At 32.5% G+C, this 12,522-nt stretch overlaps 1 protein-coding gene across 1 annotated transcript in view; it reads right to left on the bottom strand.

The window, feature by feature from the left end:
• Positions 1–995: 995 nt before the first annotated feature.
• Positions 996–12,522, bottom strand: part of LOC109537151 — a 31,883-nt gene continuing 20,356 nt past the window's right edge. Inside the window, exons 2-3 of the mRNA XM_019903753.2 lie at positions 10,435–10,518; positions 996–2,040 (exon numbers count right to left, since the gene is read on the bottom strand). Of these exons, the coding sequence (XP_019759312.2) occupies positions 1,919–2,040; positions 10,435–10,518 (206 nt within the window). The 3' untranslated portion in view covers positions 996–1,918. The remainder of the gene's footprint in view (positions 2,041–10,434; positions 10,519–12,522) is intronic.

Below are 12,522 nucleotides of genomic sequence, written 5' to 3' on the forward strand. Positions count from 1 at the left end.
CCCGAGTCATCCGTGAAGTAATCATGCGAAGTATGGCACTTATATTTAAGATAAAAAATGTGAAAAATAATAAACAAAATTATTTCCAATTTTGCGTCATTTCGATCAATAGTTAAAATAATTCAGTTGATTGACTGCACAATTTCAACAGTTCTAACTCAAAATAACTCGTTAAGGTATCTTCTTACTACGCAGTCTTGTCCCTATATAAAAAAAATAATTTTGCATTTAATGCAAAACTAGTTAAATGAAATATATTTTTAATTGTAGCACGTTCTCGATGTAAAGTTTCGAAATAGAAAAATTATTTTCAGTTGCAGGAAATTAACAGTGCGTTTGAATGTAACGTTTTAAGCAAGCATAGGAAAATTGCAAATTAGCAAAGCCCAACGTTTAAAAAAATGCAATAATCCAACTTTACTAAGTAGAAGATTAACTATTTAAATAAAAATAACGATTTTAATTTATCCGAATTGTCGAAGCGCTTACTATTTAGTGGGAAATGTTTTTACCAGGACCGCATGGTATGGTGATATCTGAAAGACAAGGTGGAATCAGCCCCAAGCATGCAGACCTTACAATTCAACGCTGATCATCCAAATAGTGCATACAAAGTTAAGCTTGGTTTACTTAAACCTGACTAAAATGGTGCCCGCATTTAAATATGACCGACTTTTACTAACAAATGCAAATGGGAAACCAGATTTTCTTTTACATGCGACAATTTCCTTATCGGTAAGAGAAAATAATATGATTTTTGCACGGTCGCAAATTGTTGGAATTATAACTTGACACATCAATTCATTAATAACCATTGAAGATTTATTTGGCGTTATCATCTGGCATACGCATACTACAACCATCAACAAAGCCATTTTTAATAAAATTATAGTCGTTAACATCATTTAAGAAGTTGTTTTCGTTACACTTTCAAACGCATATTATAAATGTATACGAGTCTTAACGTAGGTGGGATAAGTAATTAAGTACTTAGCTGTGATTAGATGCAAAAATTTATTATGGAATCATTCATAATGTCTAAATAATGTATTACGTTTATTACTGCTGTAAAATAAAATTTACAAAAAGGCAGCTAAACCTAATTAAATTAAAAATAGTTCAGATAATACTCATTGGATAGCTATGCTCTAGATATGGTGAAAACCGATCAGTCAGTTTTATTGCATCAGTTATTATTTTACATAAAAAATGGCTATTTGTTTAATCGCTACATGATAATTACGGACTGGAAAGGAAATTAAATAAAATCGCAATAATGCTAACTACGTAAATATTTGCCTTGTTTACAGTGTTATAACCTGAACAAGTTTGCATATTTACAACTAAACACTAAACTGTTATGGTTGATCACAGAGATCATAATGATTCTCAACTAAAACTACACTCCTTATAGTAATTCTACATTATTTCTACTTGTAACTTTTACGTTGTGACTTTCGGTTCTCGAAAGAAAGCGGCCCAATAGAAAAAGTAACTACAGTATGAAGAGCTAATTTTACTAAAATCTACTGAATATGGCAAACGTATAAGTACTTGTACTTAGGTTTCGTTTTTGTCATTATAAACGTTTGCTTTTCCGAGCATCCTACAATTAATACCGCTCACGAATGGTAAAAAAATATAATAAATAGTGATGGGTGAAATGTTGGGCCAATTTATGAATATTACCCAAGTCTTAAACAGGACAAATCACATGAAAGTATCTGTTTCCTGTGGTGCGACTTGAAACTTTTCAGAAAATACTTAATACAGATAATGATCATCCTTAACTCTTCCAAATGGTTTTCAAAAGCTTATGTCGCGATTTACAATATGAATCATTTACATTTGTAATGTATGCCGTTGCACTTTTGCCTCTTCTTCAAAGGCGACTTCTGGGTAATCTCCCATTACGAATTCAATACATCATGCCAGGATGCAGGCCGTTTCCTCTTTGAAAGTACACATTGGGATTGCTGCTCAGGGTTGGCTCCAGTGTCGTGTACAAATTACCATCGTCAGGTCTCAAGTAGAGACCACCTGAAAAAGGAAATATATTTTATCAGTCAAAATGAGGAAGGAGCGCGGAAACAATTGCAAAATGATGCCAGCAAATGAGCAATTATACTTGCTGTATTTAATTTTGTATTTATTACTTGCTTATTTTGCATTTTGGAGGGTTGTGGTGAAATTATTCAATCGGTTACTGCAATTGAAGATAGATTTCTTTTAATACTAAATTAGCAATTTCAGACTTTCAACAGCATTGGCAATTTGCTAATGTCATTTATTGCATGTTATAAATACTTATTTAAGCTGCAATGTTTTGATGGAATTTAATAAATATTGCTTTCACTTAGAAATATTTATTGCATCGGGTCTTCAATTTGGCTTCATTTTCCAATTAATGCAAACAGCAATTGGCTGGTGATTAGAAAATTACTTTACTTCAGCAATTCTGCTAATGGCAGTATATATAAAAAAACAATTCATTGAGGAATCCGAAAACATGTGAATAAATATGGATATTTAAACGCCAATAGTTCTGTTCGAAGCTAAAGCTGTTTGGTGTGTCGTTCGTCCCGTCCATAATTTTTCGCGATTTTCACATTGAGAAAGTATTATTTGAAAATAGGTCAGAAATCTCCAACCACATTAACATTCCATGAATTAGAAAAATAAAAACCTTATTTTCCTAAGTTAATCTTTAATGATTCCTGGCGCGGGTGGTCAGTAAAAATCGCCGGAAAGTAGCAAAGTAACATTATATTTCTCCTAATCATCGAAAGACATGTGCTTGAAGGAGATATCCAAGTTTGCTGTCTGAATATTTAAAAATATTCGTCATAATCAAAAAGTCTATATGCGAGTAATTACTTGAATTCAATAGTTCCATTGTCCATTTAACTACCAATTATTTTCAAGAAAACAAAATTTAGCAAATCTGTTTTTGAAATTCCTGTCGATTATATTGTCAGTTATAACTATCGGTTCTGGAAAGTTCCCTCTTTTGTGTGTACAACCAATATTGCGGTATAGCGATATATTTGGCATTGTGTTAACCAAGACAATCCTTGGGTGGTTCAGGCTGGATCGCATAATCTTCACTTCAATACAACATAATCCAGTGCAATATACTACAATAATTACACGTGTAGGTTTCGTATAATCGGTTAGCTGTTAAAAGACATCATTATATAAACGGTGTTAAGAGTGTTGTGTTGGTGTTAAAGTGCTCACGATACATTTAGGACCTTTTATGGGGGTACAGAAATTGTGCAATCTGGTCTGACATACAGTTAAGGTTAACGTTTATTTAATACACCAACCGAGTTGGCCAGGATGCGCAATAAGTCATTCGAATTTATCGTTCGGGGCGAATTGTTCGAATGAAATAAATTAATTTTGTCATGTACTTGCTTATTCAGCGCTTTAGGTGGATAACTGCTTTCAAATATGAATTGTAAAACATGATACTTAATTGGGTATTTTGGATCGAAAAGAAAGACGAAGGAAAAGGAGTGCATGCAATGCTTGCGTATTCAACCAAACGTTTCAAATTACATTTATTGTGGGAATTATTTATGTGAGAAACTCTCGAACTTATGAAGATTTCAAGCATTTATGTAGAACTTCATAACTTTTGAACTGGTTCACAAAATTTAAATCATAAATAAAAAATTGCGTAAAGTTTCTTGTGCAAATAAAAAAACTTTGTAAACTTCAATCTTCATTAGCTGGTAAATTGCGCTTTTAAGACCCGCCTATGGAATAACACGCTTTTGAGTTTGGGGGCCAAGCCGACAAACGAATGCCGGCTCAATTATAGTGTCTTTAGATTTTGACTAACTGTTCAAAATGAAATCTTTCGCCTCGTATATACTTTTTGAGATTCGCATTACACCAAAAAAGTTTTTGAAAGCGAGCCTTATTTATGTAAGAATAAATCAAGCTCGCAAATCAAAATTGTTAGCTTGGTGCTTTGGATGTTTCAATAATCACATATCTTCAATCTGGCTTGACTCTTCAGAACTGCTATTCTCAATGTCAAGTTGAGAAGCCTTTCTTCTGTCGAGACAAACCTAAACAAGCAAGAAAGGTGTATGTTGTAACGGCAATTTTCATACTATATGGAAAATAAAGCTGGACACCGATATTTTGATCAATTTATCTTATTTATCTAGGAAAAAAATATATAAAAATCCCGAAGGTAAAAACTCACATGATTCAATATGTGTGTACCTACTTACTTTAAACCTGAAACGCTGGCAATATTTTCGTTAAAACGTTAATTAATGTTTCTTTATACATTTCTAAACTCAGTTAACAGACCCGAAGCAATCGGTAAATCGCCAGTCTGCAGAATTCACAAAAACCATAAATTAATCTGCTATTCATTATCCGTAATTTATTTTCAACCAACTGGCATTCAAAGCGATAATGGAAAATCAATCTAGTGTCGCTATTTCTAAAGCTCTGTTACTGCCAAATCGAAGTTATTAGTTTTCTCTTATTATCGGAAATCCGTTAGTCAATGTTTTTCATTTCTTATGAATTTATGTAACTGCATTATGGCAACGGTATTTTTAAAAGTAATAGTCATCTAGGCTTAAAACCGGTCGATATTTTAATAACCTGAAGCAAAAAAATAAAGTTTTTGCTCATTTGGTTATTGTTTTTTTAAGGAAGATTTCACAAAATGAGTCAACCTGTTGCAAACTGACTCCTTCAAGTTCACGAAACGAAACCTGCTTTAAGCAACTGGGCATATTCAATTTAATGCCGTTTTTTTTCTTTGAAATTTGTAAAATCAATCCGCAGCAACTAATTCAGATTTGAATGGAAAATTGATTTGATGCGAAACAAATAATCTGCTTAATTTACTTGCAGGCAAAGTTTCAAGCCCTGCTTAGAAGTATTGAGATTTCGTAACTTACTTTTGTTGGTCACTGGATTTTAATAGTTTTCTTTGATAATAAAAAACAGTAAATCAAATACTCAAATGAAAGGATAGATTGCATTTAACTAATATTGAGACGAAAAACTCAGGTCCTAATTCTCTATCTAGCTCTGAAATTTATACATCACGCTGTTTTTGTACCAGTAACATTGTTTACCAATTTAACAATGTTTATCCAATGAATAACGAATAACTAATGTACCCTACTGACTTAAACTATCATTTTAATCTGCTGAAACTCACAAAAAAATTTGTAGGAAGTCATGAAAATCATTAGCAATTATAATAAACTATGGTTTATTAACTGTTATATTAAAATTCCATAAAATCGTGCAGCATTATTTAGGAAAGACTGGATTCCTGCTATAATTAACGGTATTATGGGCGGAGCTGGTATAGGTATTTGGGTTTATGCAGAAGCATAGGAAGCATAAAGCATAAAAAAATTACAGAAGAAATATTTTTAGAAATTTCCTTAGATTTAAATCACCAATTAAATGCGATTTCGTGCAGAATGCAGAATGTTGATAATTGCATAGTATAGCACATGATAACGCTTGAAGCGAAATTACTAATTAAGATAATGAATAAAATTTACATACATTTTCAACATATTAGTATATCACGTTACCGAATGGCGAACAGATGATAGGATATATGTGTATAAATTATTTTGCTAGTTCAACACGGTCTTGATTTGGTTGGGCAATAAAATATACTCACGTTTCTTTGAGATTAATTGAATAGACCGAACTGTTTGATAGGAAGTTTAATTGCAATTTTCCGTAAAGGAAAATAACATCGTAGAAAAGCCAGGCTGGTGAATGATCAAATTTACTTGACGTTTTGATCGAATTATTATATTATCGAATTATAATGAATGCCTTTTATGTATGAAAAAGTTCATCGCTCTTGAAAACTGTATCAGCCTTCGAAAAAAGAGTGCATACAAGCACTTATTTAATATGAATATTCAAGATAATGCTATTCACATTTATAGGATACTGCTTTTTATCAATTTCAAGATAAATTTTGGGTGCATTATTTTTTTCTTAGTTCCAGTTGCAACCATTATTAATTAGAAAATTTTCCTCTACCTAGTGAAACCATGTTTGCCGACTTGTAGCTAATCTAAACATAATAACTTCTGCGATTGACGCAGTCCTCATCTTCGACAGGTAATAGTCTTTGAGACGTTCTTGCTATTAATAGTGAAGATAAATACCTAAGTACCAATAACATTTCAGGCATTAGCGTTAACCAATAAACGTTTAATAAAGGAATTTGATAATTAGTAGGATGCTCGATGGATATTAGTATAATGGGACATTAAAACTTAGGTAATAATATCTCTATTAGTAATTAAGTCGTTTTGGTATATGCTACGAATGTTAACAGTAGCATCAATCGGGACGGTTCTTTTATGCATTTATAGAGAATAATATGTTATTTTTATACTGTTTGATTTTGTTATGGCTTTCGCAGCTGTCTACAACTAAGCTTGTGGTTATGATGTATTCTTGGAACTTTTCCTAATAACTTTTCCTGCTGCAATGATTCACTTGATTTATCAGCTGGTTTGTTTCTACTTTTTTACTAATTCCAGGATTATTTTCAATCCTGCGTTTCCCATTCAGTTCAATGAGTTCAATCCTCAATTTTCTTTTGCCTTGAGTAATTCCGCTTCGAATTGCTATACATTTGAGGATCTCGGAAGGTAATTTACTTGTTATGTATCGATTTTTCACTATTAAATTTGAACCTATAAAATTGATCCTAAAACTAATATCAATACAACCATATAATAAATCAAAAGAGATAGACTTTCGAGGCCATTCCTTCAAACGAATGGGATTTTCGGGTTTTTAGGCCGTCGTTGGGTAGAATTGCTTTTTAAAAGAGGAAATGGAGGAATTTCTTTTTAAAAGGGGAACGGCCTAAAAACCCGAAAGACCCATTAGTTTCATATAATAAATATTAACAACTTTACTCAAATAGATGCTATAAGTTGAAAAAAACTATTCAATTCTAAAAATGAGATCGTGGTTACCGCACTTGACACAAATTGCCAATAAAGCTGAAGAAAATTGAGTCGAATAGTCAATGATTGAAATTAAACATTTTTTCAAAGGATCAAGCGTGACCCAACTGATCCTTTCTGATGGAAACATCAAATTTTTCCCAATTCTTTTATTGTTCTTATTTGAACACTGACTGGAAAGCAAAAGCGGCCACGTGCTTAATGCCTGTAACGTGTTATTTTTTGAAATTTGAAATTTTCTTTGAAATTATTAGTAGAAAAACAGTGCATCGAAAGGCAAACATCTTATTACCCAATTAACCGCCCATACATCCAAGTGCATTTTTTTCGATTGTGAATCCAAGAGATTTACGAGCGAACTTTGCAATTGCCTTCGAAAAAAACAACAACGACAATCTGAGTTATTACTAGTCGTGATTCCCTCTTCTTTTCTTCAACTCAAGGTATCAATCTTCTCTTGAATACATATACATATTTGTTCTTCGGCCGTTTCGAATGCAGTAATTACACACTGTCCGACTAAATGCGTATCCACAACGCATTAATTTACCGGTAGCAGTCTTCAATGTTTTATTTAAACTTATTCTTGATGTTTATGGATCTATATTTAAGTTAACGTATAGTTAAATGGAAATTTAACTACGTGTTTTGTTTTATGCGACGAGCTGTGGATTTAATTCAACGTATTATCTGATAATAAAATAGTTTATTTGATGCGTATTAACCGAGATGATATTGAGACCATATAAAACGACTAGTTTAATGCTAATTTGAAGGAGTTCGCTGCTGGACATATTTTTTATACTGATTTTATTATTCCAAGTCAAGCATCATCTCAATTATCGTGCATTCAAGAATCCTTAAAAGCTTTGAACTCTCCGTTTTCATCTTTTGGTGACTTTTTCTTTTGAAAAATTTACTGTGAATTAATGACAGTAAATGGAAAATGTTCAAAGATTTAATAATTGTTTTATGACAATTTATCCAACAAGGTCATCGACGATATATTAGCTAAAACACCTAATTTTCTAAGTAAAAAAAGTAATTGTTTGATATCGGTTTTATAATCTTAACCGTGTGCTTGCGTTAAGTTGAAGCGCAAGTATCTACTGTAACTCGAAACCCAAAACACATTCACATAGAAAAAGTAAATTTGAACACTTCCTATATCCAACTTCCTTATGCAATTATTTATGTGAACGCAGATTTTTCCCACCAGACGAAGATTAATAAACATCCACCTCCTCCTAATGTAAAAATTCCATATCTAAAGAGCTTTTAAAGTCGTTGCCCATTACAAAAAGGCAACAAATTCCACCCCCCAACTGTACATAATTAGTATTGGTTAGTTCAGACTGTCTGCGGCCTTAGACAAAATGCAAAAAGCGAACAAAAAGACGAGGCCACTAAACATTTTAATAAGTTATTTGACGCTTTTGTGGGGATTCTGACGGCACATCTAAAGAACAATCCAGTGATGGATGCGGAGATAAGTTGAGAGGTAAATTAATAAAGTTATGCATAGAAGTGAAGCCTTTGGCGTATTTCATTTAATTATGGCGTTTCGTATTTAACAGCAAGGACGGAGGCTCAGAACGCTATTATGGTGCTAATTGATTTGTTGGTGGTTTTTAAATATATTTTTCACTATTTCCCAGTTTTAAGCATAGAAAAATTATGTTTATTATCAATTTTATTAATATTAATATTATCATGTTGTTTAGTCAGGTGAAGTAGAGCTCAACAGAAAAAGTCGCGACATAAACGTTTTATCGTTTATAATGTATATTTTAACAGGCGAAAAAACGTTGTAAGATGATTCAGAAGCGGAAGGAAGAAACGATTTCGTACTTCTCGATTGTCTGCGTTTCAATTAAACAAAAAGAAATTTAAACCATTTTAAATGAGTTGATTGAATTCGACGAAGAAATTTGGATAACTAGGCTAGAATTGGTGTGGGTGACTGAGCAAATTTACTTTTAAATGCCTTAGACGTTATTTTTATGCGCTGGTAAATAAGTGGGGTACGCTAAATACTACCTTGTGAGTTAATAATAGAATTTTTAAGAAAAGTGTATTTTTGAAACCATTTTGTTCCTCGATCCTCTACTCTTTTAATGTGGCAACTAATGTATGCTGGAAGTACATTTTTTGAACAGCTGGTGTAGAACAGGGTTAGGTATAAACCCTTTATTAGGGTTTTTTTTTAGAAAAATCAGTACCTTCCACACAAAATTGTGATGTATTTTATAAACAGACAAAAACGTATTTCAGACGCAACAGAATAAACATTGAAACAAAAATTAGTTATAATTTGAACCGTCTAATTACTGGAACAAAGCCTCAACCTTGTGTTAAGTAAGCATTTTATTGTGCATGAACATATACATACATAAAACAAGTTGCTCCTTACAAATTGAAAAGGTCAATTGTTGACATGGTGAAATTAGCGCTAATGTTCATTAAATATGTCTTAAAACCAATTAACAGTCAAAACTGCGGAAATAATACATGCTTTTTCTTAACAATTAGCCACATTTTTTTTTGTTTTATTCATTATTTATTTATAAACTGAAGGTGGCTGACTATTCAAGCTACTGCGCTCGGCTCAAGAAATATTTGAATTACCAGTAGACATTTTTCATTGTTAAAGAAAATTTGTCTAGGGAAACAGGTAATAATTGCAAAAAAATTGCTTTGAATACTAATTAAAGGGTAGACAAGTATCAATGCTTCCGCAGCTTCGTTTTGAATATTAATTGTTCAGCTGGTTACAGCTCGACTGCATATTAAAAGTGGTGGTTATATGAATCTCAATACCAAACTGCAAAGTTTTACAGTTACTACTAAATTATGCGAGTTTATGTTTCAAGTGCGTTAACCAAAAATGAACTTAATCAAGTCGAGTTTGAAGATACACCAATGGATTTGCAAAAGTAGATTTGACCTGCAACATACATACATAGGCAGACATGATGCAAATAAAATCATATTTCTAATTTGTTTTGTAATGTTTGAGTGTGGCATGCATCTAGTAGACAACAGACAAATTTCCAATGACTAATATTCTAATTGCACTCCATTTTCAAGGTTTAATCGACTAACAGATTTTTCCTACTTCGAAGCGCAGGTAAAAATCAGTTTTAGATGAACTTGAACCGTTTCTTAGACGAAAATGATTGTTGTTGTGTGATGTTTATAGTAGAACTTTATTTCTGCAATCGACACAGAAATCTCAGAGCAGCAAAACAAACGACAAAAACTTATCTAAAGATTAGAAACGAAATGAAAAGCAAAACTATTAGAATACAGATCCAATATCATAACTGGTGATAATGATAACGAACGAAAACTGAAAAACACATGCTAAACATTGGGATTATTGATCAGCAAATCATGCAGCAACTTCTACAGGAATCAGTACTGTACACACCTGGTAAGTACCGTGTGGAGTAGTACCCGGGTGGATACTGGAAAAGGCGAGTGTAACTTGGAGGTGCCGGACACACAGCCAAATCTGAAAAAGTCGAATATATACAGGGTGATGTGCATGAATGTATATTTACAGTGAAACCAAATCTACTACAATGAGGTACAGAACACCAAATGAAACTTGTTAATCAAGCGGCTATGGCTGCTTACTTACTACTTAACAGCTTCATTCGCTACTAAACACTTAATGAGATCCAAGTAATTAAAATGATACAATGAAGCCAAATACTGGGGTTGCATACGTTCACATTTTTAAATGAGCAATAAAGCAAATTACTCTTGAAAATAATTTTACTAAAGCGTCTTTGTGTGTTTTAACATATAATATACCTAGACACTCAGTTTCAAAGGGTTAAGTGAATAATCATTAGAATTTGCATAATATGGCTGCCACATTTCGATCTTTCGAATCGATTAATGTCTAGACACTTCTGTATTGAAGCAGCCATGTAAAATGAAGCAGACAATACACGTTTACCAATTACAGACTGTCTCCAATTGATGTTAAATAAAGAAAATCTAATGAGCGATTGCATTAATATACATATAATGGCAATTATCTGTTTTAGGCTAACTCTATAAATGCACCTAGATTTCCTACACATTAAGACGTTAGCCATAAATATACGGAGTTTCAGATACTCTACACTGCCAAGACCAATAAAAACCTCTTCGATCGATTAAACACACCTGGTGATGAAAGCCAAGAACTGTCAACTTGATTTATTACATTTGGAATGCCTATAAAACGAGTACGAGGAAATATCTTTAATTCTGATCATGTCAGGCCAGAAAGCTTCTTAATTAACAGCAACTAAGAAAATCAACTGGTTAAAAAATGGCGCGAAGAAAAATCCCGTTCAATTCCGATCTCGTCTCGGATAAATTGACTATGAAAATATTTAACTGTACGTAATTTTTATACTGTATGCTGGTTGATTATTTTATACCGTTTTCCGATGACCTAAGGAGTTTTAGTCATAACGAGACACTGAGATGTTGGTCAAAATATGGAAAGCATGTTGATAATTACAATTGGGTATTCAAAATCTGATTAGATATTTAATGAAAAAATTTAAAAGAAACCAACCATTAACCGATGAGTTTCCTTACAGAGAAAAGAAGCACACCTCAATCCAGTTTATTTTATTAATTAGCAATTTACTTGCAAATTTTATAATAGCCCCAATAGGCACACTTTTGCATTAAAAAAAATTAATATGCACGGCTCGTTAAGAGCACGTTCACCATAATTACATACATCAGTCTAAAATATCATTACTTCAATCATTGTTCAAGTCGTAATTTCGTGGCGGCAACAGCCAGTAATCAGGCAGAAAAATGATTTCTCTTGTCGGTTTCGGACGAAATTGACTCACTTTCTTCGAAAAAAAGTTGCACGTCAATTATAATAATGTAGCCACTTGGACTAGATATTGATCAACAATAATTGTCATTAATGGAAAGTGATTTAAGTACAGCGACTAGTGATTTTCTTAGTGAAATCACTCAAGTGCATAATTATTTCCATGAATTTCATTTATTATGTTAATTTACTACGATGTTTTTCAGTTAGTTCATCGTTTTCGATCTGTTGCATTCCGTTTAGTGTTTCAGTTGATTTTTGTTCTCGTATTCAACTAGCCCATGTTTTATGAAAGCGTGGCGCTCCAGAAAAATGCAGAGCTTTCACAATACTCCTAATTTGGTATTAAAGCACAATGAAAAAGAAACCAGCTTATTTTGCTAAAGTCAAAGATGAAAAAAAATTCCGAAAAGAACCTCAATGGCATTGATTCATCACATTTTTGGTGTTACAAAAGGATGAAGGCCCTTTTCAGCATTATTTTCCATCTAATTGATTATTTTGAGTCAGAAGGAAAGTAGAATCGTCATTATTCAACTAAAATTCAATTAAATTCTATCTTCAGAAACAGCAGCTCAATTTCGATAAAAGTGTATCTTTCAAATGAATCCCGACTAGGATTTCCTTTTAGAAAGCTCTCTATATTTTCTAGTTGTCTCTCGT

Source organism: Dendroctonus ponderosae, unplaced genomic scaffold (genome assembly GCF_020466585.1).
Source record: "Dendroctonus ponderosae isolate FM_Combo_2020 unplaced genomic scaffold, Dpon_F_20191213v2 Dpon_F_20191213_4, whole genome shotgun sequence".
In the NCBI taxonomy this organism is placed as follows: domain Eukaryota; kingdom Metazoa; phylum Arthropoda; class Insecta; order Coleoptera; family Curculionidae; genus Dendroctonus; species Dendroctonus ponderosae.